Raw genomic sequence first — 16,575 nt, 5'->3', positions numbered from 1 at the left:
CACCAACTCGCCGCGCCCAAGTCGCTGCAGCCGCCATGAGGGGATAGTACCGCCGAGCGCCACTTCCGGCGTGGCAGCGCAGTATTCACCGCTTCCGGCGCCGCGCGCACGTGACCGGGAGACCCGCCCCTTCTTCCTCTCTCCCGGGCCAACGGGAGTCGCCGAGCTACGGGTTGGAGCAGTGTTGCCGGGGTCCCCAGGTTAGGCTGGGAATCCTGGCTGGAGCGGAGCATAAACCGGACGGGCGAGCAAGCGAACGGGTGGGCAAGTGACTATCGGCGAGTTCTCGGCGGCGTGCTGCACCGTGGAGGGCGCTGCCTGCGCGCTCCCAGGCCGCGACGGTTCTTGGGCTTTTGGAGAGATAATCGGCGCACCGGGCCAAAGAGCTGGGACGGACGGGAGTGTTGCCGAGGTGCCAGGACTAGGGGTCGGGGTCTGAGGCTTGGGCGCTGCCTGGGCCAAAAGGACCCTGACGCGAGTGAAGCGGCCCAGGGAGCATGAGCGGCCCGCGTGTGGACGTCAAGGTGGTAATGCTGGGTAAGGAGAACGTGGGCAAGACGAGCCTGGTGGAACGATACGTGCACGACCGCTTCCTGGCGGGGCCCTATCAGAATGTGAGTTGCACCCCTCTGAGACAAGTGGGAGAGGGCCAGTGTGCACCTGTGGTTTTAATTTCTAACTTGTCGTTGCAGACCATCGGGGCCGCCTTCGTGGCTAAAGTGATGTCCGTTGGAGACAGGACAGTGACTTTGGGTATTTGGGTAAGTCACCTGAGTATCTGGTCTGGGGAGACCCACTCCTGTTAGGCTTGGGCCTCATAGAGGTCATTTCTTATCTGGAAAATGGGGGTCTGGAGAACAGTCTTAATTTGCAGTCTTGAGAAGTAGCCCAGTTAATTTAGGCCAAGGCTAACCCTCTTCCTGCGTTTCAGGATACTGCAGGCTCTGAGCGCTATGAGGCCATGAGCAGAATATACTATAGAGGTGCCAAGGCTGCCATCGTCTGCTATGGTAAGGTGGAGTTGTGGCCTGTTCTTCGGGCAAGAGGTGGGTGCCATTCCACCTCAGAGAACAGACCCTGATCCTTGGTTCTCTCTTCCATATCGCATACCAAGACCTCACAGACAGTAGCAGCTTTGAGAGAGCAAAGTTCTGGGTAAAGGAGCTGCGCAGCCTAGAGGAGGTTAGGTGGTTCGACTTGTCTCACGTGGTGGGGGTGGTCTGTGGTTTTGTAAAGGTGATCCTAGCCTTGTGCTTTGCCCCAGGGCTGCCAGATCTACCTGTGTGGCACCAAGTGTGACCTGCTGGAGGAAGACCGGCGGCGTCGACGTGTGGACTTCCATGATGTGCAGGACTATGCAGAGAGTAGCTACACCTCAACTCAGGGCAAGGGGTGGGGGCTGGGGGATTGCCTTGGTGGGTTACAGGAAATAGGGCTCCCAAGGCCAGATGTGCTGGGAGGGTCTTCTGATATTTTTTAACCTGCGGATTCCAGGACATTCCTTGAATTGCTAACCTTCCCCTTTGTTGACCTGATTCCCAAGTATGAAGCCAGTCATTTTTTCTTTGCAGATATCAAAGCACGGCTCTTTGAAACATCCAGCAAGACAGGCCAGAGTGTGGGTGAGTGTTGATCTGAGGCCTCACAGTAGGAAGAGACAGAGGCAGCAAAGGAAGCAGGAGAGCCCAGAGGGCTGGGTCACTGGGAGATCCCAGGGCTGCTGGCATCAGGCCCTCACTGATCATCCTTTTCCTGCCAGATGAGCTCTTCCAGAAAGTGGCAGATGATTATGTCAGTGTGGCCGCCTTCCAGGTGATGACAGGTGTGTTTCCCCAGCCTTTACAAACTTCTTGTGAGCTCATGGCCTCCATACTCCCTTGAGTTACCTGATTCCAAACAGTGGTGCTGAGCTGCCACTTCTCTTTGACAGAGGACAAGGGCGTGGACCTGGGCCAGAAGGCAAACCCCTACTTCTACAGCTGTTGTCATCACTGAATCACCACTCACCTGACCCCGGGGAATTAAAGGAATTCCCAGAAGGGCTAGATTGAGCTCTTGTCTGGGAATGGGTGGTCAAATGTCTGAGCTACCCCATGTCCCCAGAGGTGCCACTGCCTGTGCTGGCCCATGGAGTGGAGGCAGCATTGGGTTGTCTCTGGGCATTAGGAGGGCTAAGGGCTGATTTCAGTCCCAGGCTTCTGTCCTGGGCAGTACTTTGTCTACAGGTTATTTAAGTGGCTTCTGGTCTGTAAATAAAATCAATGCACTATGAATTATACTCAGCCCCTTTCCCTGCTGTGTGGACTGGGTGCCAAGACACCAAGTTCTGGAGCTTTGTGGGTGGCCTCTTCCTGTTTAAGAATCTTGTTTTCCTTTGGAAACCAAGTAACTTTTCCCCAAATTTATCACTGAGATATTGGAGAGACAATGTGCTTTATTTTGTGCTGGGGTGGATGGAACCCAGGGCCTTGTGCAAGTACTGGATCACCGAGCTATACCTCCCAGCCTTTTTCTTTTGTGGGGGCAGAGAAAGTAAGAGGGTGGGGATAGGACAGTGCAAAGCTTACAATTCCTTCTGGGTGCAGAGAAAAGGCAAGGGAGTACTTAAATTGTACCCCAAAATAAAAAGGACCAGACATTCCTGCTTTTAGACAGGTTGGTCTGGCCCATGACCCAGATCTGAGCCTCCCAGTGATATCAGCAATGTGGTTTAATGGTAGAGAAAATAGTTTTGCAAAATGGGAAAGTCTTATAGAGATCCATATTCAGATCCAGTTCAGCTACTAATACAGGAAAGGGACTTAAACGCTTGAGTTACCTATCTTTAAAAGATGAGGTTATTTATACCTCACTCAGATCCTAAGTGAGCCAAGCACAGTGACACATGTATGTGTGCTTCTTAGGAGGCTGAGAGGGGAGGCTCACTGGGGGATGTAATTCAGTAACAGAGTACTTCCTTAGCATGTTCCATCTCCAGCACTAAAAAAACAAAACCTCCATCCAAGTGAAGAGTAATTCCAGTATTAAATGCCTTAACCATACTCTTCCCCTGAAGGCTTTCTGTTGAAAAAGCAGTTTGGGGCACAAGGGGGATGCACTCCTAAGGCTCCCCCGAAGTAATTAGGCCTGAAAAATTCAGGTAGTTCTGATGGTTCACGTTACTGTAAACAGGGCTAGAGCTTCCTGTTCAACCAGAAGGAGGTGTCTTACAGCTCTTTATGGTATATGGGCCTCATCTTCCAGCTTGTCCTTTGCCCCCGCTTTCCTGCCTCTAAAGTAAACATTGTCAGGACTACACTCAAAGTGCTTTAGTTGCTCTTCTCTTTTTCAAACCAATTCCTCACAATACTCTTCCTTCCTGAGTGACAGAAACTTCCTGTGGAAGAGACCGAAACTGACACCAGCCACTCGCAAGAGAAGGGTAGGGTGCTTAGGCAGCTGTGGCACCTGGGAGGAAACCAGTGTCTCTTCCACAGAGGGTTTGGAGGAGGGTCTCAGCTCTGCCATGACTCCTTCAGGGAACTATCCCTGGGGTTTTGTGACTCTCCAAACCAATCTGTCTTGTTAGGTTATACCTTCCCACGGACAATATAAAAAAAACACAGGGCAAGGGCCATAAGAGTAAAGTTAAACTTTACTTTACAGTATTTTTTTATATATATACAAAGAATTACAGTACATGTTTATGGGGACTCCTAGCACAGGGTTCCCCTCTTTTTCACTAGGAGTTTCACTTCCAGCTGACAGTCTGTGGGGACAAGGGGACAACAGTGATGGGCCTTGGCTGGATCCCCTGCCCCTCCCCTTTAAAAATATAAAAACAGATCTCTTGTGTCAGCTGCTTCTTTGCCAAGACCTAGAAAGCTGCTCTTCCATGAGGTCCTGTGTGTGGCACTCACCACCTTCCACACTCACCTAACACACACACACACAGGCTGCACCACCTCAAGCTGTGAGACTGCCTGCCCCACCCACCCCGGAAGCCTAATGTACCTGGGACTGTTAAATTTCTGCTTCTGTCCAGAGCTGTGCTGAGCTCCCAGATGGTATCCCAGGGCCCCCATAGCCTGATATTCTTAAGAGTCATGAGAAGACAACTCTAGGGAAAGGACCACAGAAGAATTAAATATGTGCGGTTCTGCTTATACCGGCAATAAACACATTTCTTCTGAGTCTATAGATTTCTAAGTAAAATAAACTTTCCAATTAATTCCTTATAACAAGTATTACCCTTAATTTTTATAAGCAGTAGAGATGCTTCCATGAGGGTAGAGGTAGAGGGGCAGAAGGTAATGGAGGAGACCCCGCTCTACCAGCCTGTTCCTGGTGGTGTGGACAGAGGCTATGGACAGAGTGACCCCAGCCCTGAGAAACTCAGTGACCACCTTTAACAGGATCTCTTCTGTGTTGGATATCATGGGACCACTCCAGGGTTGGGTACAGGCTTCACTGAGTTTCTGCCTTTTCCCAACTCCTAGGGCCTCAAAGAAACCTTTCTTACATAAAATCTCTTACCCCCAAATAGGAACCCAAGTTTCTCAAGTCACCAGTCCCTCAACCCTTGGCAGTGCTTATTTATATATTGAAATTAGCACCATCATTACATTTGTGTGTGTGTGTGTGTGTGTGTGTACACAAAGCAGTTGCCTATTCATGTGTCAATTTTTACTACTTCAACTTCTGGCCCTGCTGTATTGGCCTAGGACACTCAGCTGAGAGCTAAATGGCCACACATAAGGGAAGCTCCCATAGTAGCTACCTAGCTCTAAATGATGTGGAATGTCTTAACACATGAGACAGGTCAAATGTTACTCAGCAGGAAAAAGGACTGAGGCAATACCTTTCCTGCCATGGTCTTGGAGGTTAGGCCACTGGGCTCTCTGACCGGGTGACAAACCCCAACAGGTTGGCAATATTCCAAGCCTTAGGAGAAAACCTGCTCTATAGCAGCTACTTAGTAAAACCTACCAGATTTAGTGCTCTCTTGATTGCTTCCTACGAGGACCAGTGCTCCTTCCTGCCCTTCAGTTCTCCCAAATATCAGAATACAACCTGGGACTCCAGCTTCATGAGCAGATGGTGCCAAACCAGGAAGGACTGCTAGTAGTGGTCATGCCCTGACCACAGTGTGGGGTGTAGGATGTGAAGAATTCTTTTCATCAATGCCAAAGAGGTGAATTTGGCTCAGAAGAGGATCAACAGTGATTTAAGTGACCTCGAACTCTAAACTTTGAGAAAAGCAGACATCTTAAAAAACATGGATGCTTTTGTGGTTATGACAGCTATTTTCTTTAAGAATAAGTTGGTTCCTGCAGGAGAAACATGAGACTTTGAATATAAATCTCAACAGTTTCCATAATTTTTTTCTGACTTAACGAGACTCAAGAGAGGTATTAAGTTTTCTAGGTATATGAAGCATTTCCATCTTTGGCTTGCCCTGAAAAAGGCTTCCTGGGAAACCTGGTCATAAGAAGACTCTTGAGAACTTAATTTCCAAGTATTGAGCCAAATACTAAACAAAATACCATCCTGCACAATTATCAGAAGTTTCTAAGATAAAAGACTGACTGCCAGTTCACACCCCCTGGAAGAAAAGGTCTCATTGCAGGCTTCAGGAGAAGTCCAAAAAAGGCTGCTAGGTCACCCTCTCCCAACCTGCATATGTGAGTCATTTTCCAGCAGTTGTGCTGACTGCTTCTAAGTGGATAGTGACTGCTTCCATGCTACCACTGGGTTCAATGGCTTGACTTTCTAGTTTCCATTTAACAACCTGAGTCAGTGGTTCTGGAGAGAAGCCCCGGCTGTCATTCCATTCAAAGAACTGTTGCTCAAAGCCAAGTACATAGCTCAGCAGTTTTTCTAGGCCAGTCTGGAACAAAGCCTCCAGAGAATGGTAGAGAATGGAAAGAACCAAACCAAAACCACAAAGTGGCCAATCACAGCCCCCTGATCCTCACTCCCTCCTGTCCTGTGAGACATTTCTAGATGGCTGTCAAAGTCAATCACCTATCACAGCCTACTACAGAGAAGCTAGTTCAGAATCAAAACTCTTTACATAGCCTGCATGCCCACCCCCCCAAAAAATTCACAGTTTATTTCATGAAACAAAGCTAATAAGGTAATTGAACACACAACATAGTGAAAGGAGATTCTGACAGTGCAGTGCAGATAATTTTTTTCTGATCACAACTACAGATGACAGGAGAGCAAAGGGCACAGGACTGGCACCAAGCAACCTACTCACAACCTAAGAGGTTAGGAAAGGGGGCTACTAGCTGCAGTTATATACTTATTATTCCACACATGATAAATACTTAATATAGTGAACTTTAATGTTTTGGGTGAATTTCTTTAAAAATATCTTTTTCATGGTTTATAATTCTTTTAAAAGAAAATAAGATGCTTTATATTTTTCTCTTCTCAAACAGCTTTTCCTTCTGTAATGATGTGGGAAGAGAAAAGGGTGAAACGGAAGAACTAGGCAGGTGGAAGTCACAGAAGAGATTCCACGGTCTCAGTAAAAATCCATGCAAGGGATGGCCTCTAAACTCAGGACAGCCTTGCCCAGCCTTGTCCCTCCGCCTGAGTTCAAGTATGTCAACCCCACAGATAGACTTTGGGAAATAAAAGCATTTCTATGTTTTAATCTTTATATAAAGCGCAAATGCTTCTATAAAAACTATCATTCCTTCCCCCTTGGAAAGGATGTAACAAGAAATCAGGAGGAAATTGGGACAAGATACAGAATCCCATTGAGAATGTAAAAGCTGTAACCATGACACACAACGGCCAGGAGACATTTGGGCCAGGAGATGGCCTATTGGCTAAAGCTGCTGACTAAATTGGCAAAGCAGGGGAGATTTGTTTGGTTTAGGGACAAAGGAAAGATGGGTGAGTGGGAAGGAACGAACCAAACAGCACTTCCTGTTGGCAGTTGAGCTGGGTGAATAGTAGGGCAGGGTAGCACCAAAAGATTTCCCAGCCCTTGGGCCCCAGCTCAGGGCAGCAGTAACAGATACTCAGCAGTTAACAAGGAATCATCTTGTAGACTGGACATTGCTCCAAACACTTTCTCTCTCCAGTCTTAGGGAAAGGATCTGGCTTTTGAGCTAAGTCAGCAGGCAAGTGCTCTCAATAAAAAGCACAGCAATTCTCAGGGAGATGATGAAGAGGATACCCTCAGTTCAATTAGAACAAAGGACGGGGCAGAATTTTCCATTAGAATCCAGCGCTGTTCCAGGAGCAAGTACATGTAGCTCACACCTGGCGAGAGATTCCCTATGTCCACTGCCTGAGACTGAAATCTGAAAGCACCTGAGTGGTTTGAGAAAACAAGTATGGGGTAGATTCATGTAAAAATTGGTAGAAAATAAAAGTAAGCTTGCCAATTGTCCTCTTCACTGTTACAAAGCTAGCTACATTCTCAGCCCAGCTCCTCCTAAACCAGCTGCTTCTCCAAGAACAAATCCAGAGACTGAGCTTAATGCAGATGAAAGCAGTAGCAGGTGCCCCAGCCAAAACCCTTTCTTGGCCTTGATCCAGCACCATTCCATCTAAAAAGGAGTTTTGAAAATGCATGTGTGCATATACGTGCACTCATACCACAGCCAGGAAACACTTGCTCAACACAGCCACTTCTGGTGCCACGAAGAACATTTCAAAATAAGCCTGGAAATCCAAGGCCCCTCGACATTTCCTGTTATTTACAGGTCAAAGGTTCTTGAAAATATCCTTGGGAACCCAGGTAGGCAAGTTAGGCTCACAGGCATCAGGCCTTACATACCTCTGTTTTCCCTCACTGACTACCCTAAGCCTAGCACACATGAATGCACAGGAAATTGCTGCTAATTTCAATGAACATCGGTTCCTCCCAAGAGTTCATGGAATGCCCTCACTGGGTCTTTGCTAAGCTGGGAAGTAGGTTTGAAAGCCCCTATTTTTTCCAGCTTGACCAGTGGAATTGAATTCCATGCTTAACTTCAGAGTGGACTTTTTATTTTAAGTTGACTATGTAAAAATTGGGGAAAAGAGATGCAAATCTGTCTGCATGGATGAGGCCAGTTGAACTCCATACATGGTTTACACAATCCAAAACCCTCACTGGCTAATGCCACAAGAGTTCTGAGTATTGGAATACAAGGAAAGAATAACAGTGGAAAAGTGTTGGAATATGTCTGTTTTTCAAAGAGGGAAAAGAAAGAAACAAAGATTCCCCTCCCCACATGGTACCCTGGGTACAGCTTGTTTGGACATGTGAAATTTACTGATATTATTTCTGTTCTGATTCTGGATACTTGTGATTGGAAGGAGCCTGGTTAAGAGTTGAAAGAGGATTTTGCTCTGGTTTGGGGTCTTGCCCTCTTCCAAGAGACCAGCAAGTCTGTGCCAATGTCTGTGTACTCCCAGCAGACCAGCAAGACTGTGCCTGGGCTAGTGCCTGTCCAGCCACTATGGGCCAGAGCCCTGTCCCTGGTGAGGCCTTTCCCAGGGACCAGTGACTCTGCTCTGTGGTTGCCAACTTCTTCTCTTCAGTGGGGAAGGAGGCTGGAGCCTTGCCAAGAGACCTGAAGGACTGCCCACTCTTGGCAGTAAGTCCAGATAGATGCTGGCTTCCAGTCATTTGTTTCACCTGCTTCATCATTCCTGCAGGTTGGCTGGGAAGCCCTGGGGTCTGCTCAACTCCTACAGGAGCTTTTCCTGAAGACTGAGTTGCTGACTCATATAAAAAAGCCTTGGCGGGAGGCTGAGAAAGAAGTCTGGCCTGGGTGAGTGATTTAACAGCTTGCCAGGAGTGCTCTGAATGGGTTGCAGTTTTCCCAAGTGGTTGGATAAGGGGATCTGACATGTTGCCTTTCTCCAGAGCTCGTGGCATATGCCCCAGACCTTTGCCAGCAGGCCATGAGCTTGACTCCAACACAGGCATCTTCTCATCAGCCTGTGGTGTGACCTCGTGCGGAGAATTAGACTGCTCCTTCTGGCGAGGAGTTAAGTCTATGAGATCCATCACCAAAGCAGCTCTGTTTTTTGACTGAGTGTTCTGGTCCACAGGCCTTAGTGCTTTTTCTTTAGCTACCAGGGTCTGCACCACAGCTGATAGTACTTTCTCAGGAGGTGGAAGCCTCTGAGACAAACAAGTGTGGGATTTGTCTGTGGGCCTGTCAGAAGTCTGGGGTTTGGGACTGCTGGTGAGTAGCAGTCTGTCTGGTGGAAGTCTCAGGCCAGTGGGGGCTGGGGTTTTCTCCAGTGACTGGGGCCTTGGGCTGGCAGCACCTATAGATTTATCCAGCCTTGAGTCAGCCATCCCCAGAGGTCTTTCCAGAAGTTGGGACCTCACTGAGGGTGAGGAGCTTGGGCTGGTCACTGGAGGTTTGTCAGATAGTTGTGGTCTTGGTCCTTCCACTGCAGGTGGCCTGTCCATTGGCCTCTGGGTTGATAACAAGGATTGCGATTTGGTCCCTGACCCAGCAAGGTCTCTGACCCTATCTAAAAGCTGGGAACTGGAGTCACTTCTCTCCAAAGGTCTTTCAGGTAGCAGTGGCCTCTGACAAGTTCCTGCCAGAGCATTTTTGGAGAGCGGCAATGTCTGGTTGGCATCAGCAGGTGGCTTATCTGATATCTTGGGCCCCTGAGCAGCTATTCCTGATGATTGTTCTGCCAGGTGAGTACTGGGGCTTGGAGGCAGTGGCACTGAGGGAGGTACATACTCACGGATCTCCCCAGGTTCCAGAGGGTTGGGCCCACAGGGATCATGCTCAGTACAAGAGAGACGCCCATCAAGTTTAGAAATGAAGAGCATCCCTTCCCGATGCTGTTTGCAGAAGGAGCTAGGGCACATCTCACAGAAGGAGGCTGCCTCCTTCCCACAGACATCACACTGGTGCCAAGGACACTCCCACTTCCCTGAAAATATAAGAAATAAAAATTTAGGGTGCTTGCTTTGGCAGCACATATACTAAAATAAAAGCTTAGGAAAGAGATGTACGTGAGATGGGCCACGACTCTAGAACTGGTTCAGTTTAGTAGCTACAAAGCCTCCTACAAACTGCCATCTCTTTTCAGAGAGGTTATGCCACTTACCTGCCATCATTCCTTTCCCAGCATTTCAGCTTCCTCTCTCTTCTGTATGAAACAATACATAGAATAACAACAAAGTATCAAGGTTGAGCAATGATGGACTAAAGCCAGGAAGAAATTCCTATTTTCAGGCTGTCTTTAGGAAGAAAGAAGAAAAACCTAACCCACTAATTTAGCTAATCCCTAAATTCCTTTTAGATGAAGCTTGTGAATATTACTTTCATATATCTGCAAACTCCACATGTACTGGACATTTTTCAAATATCAAACTCAAAGAGGAACATTTTAGCTATTGATACCCCTTATATATATGGTTATTACTAGAAACAGGAAAAAGATACATGGAAAAAAAATGGAAGCAGGCACACCTTTGTCCAATTTTTAATCTTGAGGAACAAAACATTATATTGCTCAAACAGAACCAGTGAAAGACTCAAAGTCAACCTGAGCTTGTATCTTCCCCAACCCACTTCATGAAATCTGAATTTTGACTATGGATAGCGTTTCCAACCCAAATAAATTATGTTAGGCCTCACTGTTAGCATACAGGCACAATCAGTTCTACACCGCCTGTGTTCATGATGGTCTTGAGTAATTGATTCCCAAATAACTTCCATTTATATCCTGGAACTGTCATATCAATGTTATGGCCTTGGGTTTCTATTTCATTATCCTGGCAGACGTATTAAAGGAAAGCCAATTCAGAAAGACATTCCTCTCATTTGCACTCCAAAATTCTTTTTTCTGTACTTCTTGAATATAGACCACTAACAATATATAATCACATCACCCTGGAATGACTCCCTACTTATCTCTTTTATTCTCAAAAATAACTAGCACTTCCAAATCCTTCAATTCTTCAAATCCCAAATCACAAACTAAAGGTTATTAACTTCTGCAATCACAAATTCTTGGGTACAAGGGGCTGGAGATTTAGCTCAATGACAATGTGCTTGCCTCAAAAGCATAAGGTCCTGAGTTTGATCCCCAGTACCAGAAAAGAAAAAATTATTCTGGGTACTACATCTGCCTGAGCAGCTCTCTCACATATTAACTGATATGACTATAGCTTCTTCAAAGCAAAATTCTACTTTGCAACAGAGGAGACCACAGTAGGGGTGAGTTGGGTAGGCACTGACTAAAGGGATCTCAACTCCTCTTTCACTGAATGGAACAACCCAAAGGCTCCATTATCTCAATTTCCCTTCTTCTAAAAAGGTGTAATTTAGTGAACTGGAAGACAGAAAACCTGGATTTCAATCCAGTTCATCTAATGGCAACAACTCATTTCAATCTTGACTATTTCCTTACATGAATTATAGAGAAAAAATGACATTTAGGGGCTGCCAGGAAAACAAAGTAGAGTACTTGAAACTGTACATTTCTGTTAACTTTGTATAATTTAGGATTTTAAGGCTTAATCATCATTTATTTCCAGAATGAGAACATGGACCACCATCCCTAAACAGTATATATTGTGTAGAGCAAAAGACACTTTTCTCCATATTGAATCAATTGGTATCAGAACCTGAGGGCTCTGGAAGAGAATAAGCAGTACTCTAAATGGATTCTGGCACCAACCTGCTGGTCGCTTGGTCAGATTGAGACAATCTGCATGGTAAACTTTGGGGCAGCCAGGCTTCTTGCAGGAGACCAGCTGGCCAGCATCCCCACAGCTGAAACACTCATCCTCTCGCTCTTTTGTGATTTCACCCTGGCTTCTGCGCTTCCCCTGTTGCTTCTTCTTGAATTTTTTTGACTTTTCTTCTGTAGCAATAGGTTGATTCTAGAGGTCAGACATTGGGTAGTCAGCATTTTATTAACACCTTAGTCATATAATTATGACCATGTTAACTATCCTCTCTGAGCCTCAGTCTCTCCTCTGGAAAAAGAGAGTCCTTATAGACAGAAGATAAGAGAAAAATGTAAAAAAGGTACCTGGCACAGCATAGATTTAAAACACAGAGCAACATTAAATATCCATTCTGTCTCAGTAATTTTTTCAACCCGAATAAGAAAAAAGTGCTTCTTTTTGTTGATATACAAGGCTGGGGATTGAAGATTATTTACTATACACATTTGTTTAATTCAACGCCAGAGATGCTTTTGTGTGTGTATACATGCAATTTATTAATTTATTCAATAAACCTGCACTGAACATTAGAAAGACAAAAAAGTAATTGCGACCTTATTTGAATCAAGACAGACCCTGGTACAACTAACAGTATTCACCTCTATTCCTTGCAGCCCACAGTTGGACACCAGACCCCATGATTTTCATCACATTATTTATCTTAGCATAGAAACATCCAGGACCAATCAGTAAGACTTAATACATTCATGACAGGATGCAATTTGTATGTCACTGCTGGGCGGTTTGGTTAGGATTTTATTAATAGAAAGACAGAAATCTAATCACTTCTACTGGTATTTTTACTAATAAAATTAATAAAATACCACCTGAGGAGACAGTCATACATGTACAGAGGTTCAAGCCAGTGGGAAAAATGTTAATTAGAGTGCTTCCTATTATGACAGGCCAGTATTTACAAACAGCCCATAGTGATCTCCCATTCCTAAATTTCTGCGCCAGCTACCATCCTGTGTAAAGGCCTTAAGGATATAGACTCTTGACACCATTAGCTATAAAATAAACTCAAATACCACTTTGATTTATAGAAAACAAATTAGGTGACGTTTTCAGCAATAAGCCATTTAAGCAAATTAAAAAAATGAATCTAATATAATATAGAGGTGATTTCCCCTATTTAACAAATAAGTGTATTACTGGGTATTCATTTTTCATATTTTATTGCTCAAAATTATTTACGTTTGTTTTGTACTGGGGATTGAGTTATATCCCCAGACCTGTTTTGGAGTTAAGTTCTCCCTATTATCCAGGCTAGGATTGAACTTTTCTTTTCTTCTTCTTCTTTTTTGGTACCACAGATTGAACTCAGGACCTTGTGCTTGCAAGGAAGGCGGCAGCACCACTGAGCTCAATCCCTGGCCTCAGCCTCTCAGAGTGGTGGGTTGGCAGGTGTGCACCACCATGTCCTGCTTACACTATTTTCTTATTAGTTTCTATGCTAACCTACATTTTCAGTTCTTAACCACTAGCACTTGTTTACTTATTGGCTATCTTGAGCATTGCTCTAGCAGGTATCATTCAACCAGTCATTCTTGTTTGCAGGAGATAGACTAATATATTTGTTTTACATTGACTGTTTTTGTATACTTTTTAATTTAAAATTGTATTTGCCATTGATTCTTGTTTCTAGGAAATCTAATCATAAGTTCTAGTTATTTTCTTTTACTAGTGTTCATTTGTGAAAGATAACCTATAATTTTGTGCTGTAATCTATAAAAATTCTTATTGTATGTACATTAGAAGTATAATTTGTGGGCCAGGAATTTAGCTCAGTGATGCTGCTGCCTGCCTTGCAAGCGCAAGGTCCTGAGTTTGATCACCAATGACAAAAAAAAAGTGTAATTTGTAATTCTTGTACAATACAAATTGGACATGTCTGGGACCCTGAGACTGAATAGGAAGTGTCAAAAGATCTGCAAAAGAAAAAAACTAAAAAAGGGTGTAATATTAGCATACAGAGAGGAAAAGTCTGTGTTATGAAATGGAAAGATAAAAAAGATGTTTCATTGTCAACAATTTAGATAACACAGAAATGATAAAATTTGAAATAAGAAACAAAACTAGAAAAATTCCAATAGTGGTCTATGATTATAATAATTCTATGGGTGCCTTGAAAGGCTTGACCAACATCTAACAAGCTATCCTATAATCAAAAAGTGAGGAAAAAATATTTTTAATTTTATTCCTTTATTTTTAAAGAAAGGTTTATTGGAGAATAGAAATAGGTCCTGGGAGACAGGAGTGGTTCTAAGTGAGCTGCCCAAAAAAACATTATTATAAAATATTTATTATGCACCTTCTGGACCAAATAATATTGAAGTTGTTTGTTATTTATTCAAAACAAGGAGGTTGCCAGGCGAGGTGACGTGCGCCTCTAGTCCCAGCTACTCGGGAGGCTGAGGTAGGAGGATCACTTGAGTCCAGCAATTCTGGGCTGCAGTATGCTATGCCAATCGGGTGTCAGCACTAAGTTCAGCATCAATATGGTGACCTCTTGGGAGCAGGGGACCACCAGGTTGCCTAAGGAGGGGTGAACCGGCCCAGGCTGGAAACGGTGCAGGTCAAAACAAGGGGGTTAAAAAGTCATTTAGATTTAGAATAGATCTAAATAGACCAAATAATTGAAAAATATGGGACAGTGAAACAACAACCAGGAGGTTCATCATCAACATTTTCACCATCATGTTTAGTGGGTAGACATTTTATTGAAATTATAACAGACACAGAAGAAAAGGAAAGGCCAACAATGTGAAGTGTGTTGTTCAAAGAAAGATGATGCAAAAAGAATTCAGAAAGAGACTACATACTATACACTATGATCAGATTGTAACATTGTGCATTGAATGTTTTAGAATATACCATACAAAGAAAAAGTATTAAATAAATTTGAAAAAAATTTAGATAAAATCTTGCTCTGCTAGTCAGGCTGGCCTTGAACTTATGACAGTTCTCCTGCTTCAGCCTTCCTGGTGCTGGGATTATAAGTATGTACCACTAAGCCTGGCTAAAAGAGTATTATCTTAAAATGAAGATTCAGCCCTAACACTGAAGAAGGGAGGATCAAACCGTTGTTCCCAATGCAAAAGTCTGGAACAGGATACCTTTGGCCTGACACCCAAGAAGCCACTGCAGTTTGGAGCTCCACATTTGCAAACAGTTTTTCCATTCCCAAGACATTCTAGGTTGTAATTGAAGGTAAGTTCAGTGCCTGCATAAGAGACCAAAATATTAATATCTACGGTTTTAATCACATTTTTGCTATATCATTTCTTTATTACAAAGGATATTAACTTCCAAAAGAATAAATTTAGAAAGAAAATAAATATTAACTCCAATCCCAGTACATTAATAAAATTTAACAGTGTAACTATTAATCAGGTACTTAATACTGAGCTTCAATAGCTTAACAGTAATTTTCAGAATAATCTTGTTATAGAGGTGTTTTTTCCCATTTATTTTGGAACCCTTCAGAATATCTCAATAATAAAACACACATACACATACAAAAAAAATCAAACTTATTCTATATTAGTGTGCCAGGTAATGGGAATATAAATATAAAGAAGACCTGATAATCGTTCCCAGGTGAGCATGCCTTACGCAGCAGCACTTGGGAAAAGTACCGAATAATACTGAAGACTGTTAGGACACAGAATGAACATACATCACATTTATGCCACAACCTGGTTGAATGATCTGAATCCTGAGAAGCCCATTTTATACATGGAGAAATAATCTTAAAAACTTAAGAGAACATGACATAATACAATAACTAGCAAACTTTAAAATTACAGATAGAGATTTAAGGTACAAAGTCTACCTTGTCTGTTAGTGTCTACTGTATCATTTTATCATAACTGTAATAGCAGAAAGAGCATATAACATAATTAAAAGCAAGTCGGGAGGGGAGGGCCGGGGATTTAGCTCAGCTGCACTGCAACTGCCTCACAAGCACAGGGTGCTGAGTTCAAACCTGGTACCAAAAAAAAAAAAAGCAAGTGGGGAGCCCTAACAGATACCAGAATTTTACATATATATACAAACAGGTTGCCTAGGTTGGGCATGGTACCACAGGGCTGTAATCCTAGCACTTGGGAGGCTGAAGCAGGAGGAATGCCACAAGTTCAAGGCCAGTCTGGGCTCCATAGTGAGTTACAGGCCAGGATGAACTACACAGTGAGACCTTGTCCCAAAAAACAAACAAACAAAAAAGTAGGTCACCTCTGGCTGCCCAACCATCAACTCTGACATACACTAAACCTGGCATTTAGGAAATTCTCATCTCCCTCATTTAACCCAAGCAGACAAGGAAGACAAGGGCTATGAATGATATAATTAAATGGACCTAAGGAGAGAGCATGAGAAAAACATGGGTAGACATGGTAGAGGAGGCCACCTTATGAAGCTACATCCCCACCCCTTTATTTTGTGTTTTGAGGTAGAATCTTGCAAAGTGTGGGCTTGAATATGTGTATCCTGCCTCAGCCTCCCAGAGTGCTGTGATGACAAGCAAATGACCCCATGATCAACTTTAGTTTAGATCTTAAATGTCCTCCAAAAAGGCCATCTGTTGGAGGCTTGGTTCCAGAGAGATGTTATCAGAAGATGGTAGAACCTTTAAAAGACGAAGCTTAATGGAAAGTATTTAAGTCACAGGAGACCTATCTTTGAAAGGGACTGTGGATACCTGACCTCTTATTTCCTGACCTTAGGTAAACAGTTTTGTCCACCACAGCTATATACCACGCTTCCCAGAGATCTAAAAGCAATGGGAAAGGAAAAAAAAAAAAAAAAGCAATGGGTGACCTGATCATAGAGTAGAATCTCCAAAACTGTGCATCAAAGTAAAT

At 43.9% G+C, this 16,575-nt stretch overlaps 2 protein-coding genes across 9 annotated transcripts in view; one reads left to right on the top strand and one right to left on the bottom strand.

Annotated features, from left to right (window-relative positions):
• The first annotated feature begins 122 nt into the window (after positions 1 to 122).
• Rab24 (RAB24, member RAS oncogene family) lies at positions 123 to 6,516 on the top strand. 5 transcript variants are annotated; one of them, XM_010622076.3, is made up of 8 exons: positions 123 to 614; positions 693 to 761; positions 932 to 1,010; positions 1,115 to 1,182; positions 1,265 to 1,385; positions 1,572 to 1,622; positions 1,760 to 1,822; positions 6,429 to 6,511. In XM_010622076.3, exons 1-8 carry the CDS (start codon positions 498 to 500, stop codon positions 6,479 to 6,481), a joined length of 621 nt encoding a protein of 206 aa, XP_010620378.1. In that variant the 5' UTR covers positions 123 to 497; the 3' UTR covers positions 6,482 to 6,511. The 5 variants fall into 5 exon arrangements, with proteins under 5 accessions (XP_010620378.1, XP_010620379.1, XP_010620377.1 ...); XM_010622077.3 differs by lacking the exon at positions 6,429 to 6,511 and adding an exon at positions 1,931 to 2,274 and having other exon boundaries at positions 1,265 to 1,364; XM_010622075.3 differs by lacking the exon at positions 6,429 to 6,511 and adding an exon at positions 1,931 to 2,015.
• Positions 6,517 to 6,701: 185 nt separating this feature from the next.
• Positions 6,702 to 16,575, bottom strand: part of Nsd1 (nuclear receptor binding SET domain protein 1) — a 141,287-nt gene continuing 131,413 nt past the window's right edge. For all 4 annotated transcript variants that reach the window (XM_010622071.3, XM_010622072.3, XM_010622070.3 and 1 more), the window contains exons 21-23: positions 14,827 to 14,933; positions 11,656 to 11,860; positions 6,702 to 9,900 (exon numbers count right to left, since the gene is read on the bottom strand). In XM_010622071.3, coding sequence (XP_010620373.1) covers positions 8,270 to 9,900; positions 11,656 to 11,860; positions 14,827 to 14,933 — 1,943 coding nt within the window. In that variant the 3' untranslated portion in view covers positions 6,702 to 8,269. The remainder of the gene's footprint in view (positions 9,901 to 11,655; positions 11,861 to 14,826; positions 14,934 to 16,575) is intronic.

This window comes from Fukomys damarensis, unplaced genomic scaffold (genome assembly GCF_012274545.1).
Source record: "Fukomys damarensis isolate Sample0158 unplaced genomic scaffold, DMR_v1.0_HiC HiC_scaffold_9, whole genome shotgun sequence".
NCBI lineage: Eukaryota > Metazoa > Chordata > Mammalia > Rodentia > Bathyergidae > Fukomys > Fukomys damarensis.
The sequence above is the reverse complement of the archived record's forward strand: the minus strand, read 5'-3'. Positions and strand labels throughout refer to the sequence as shown.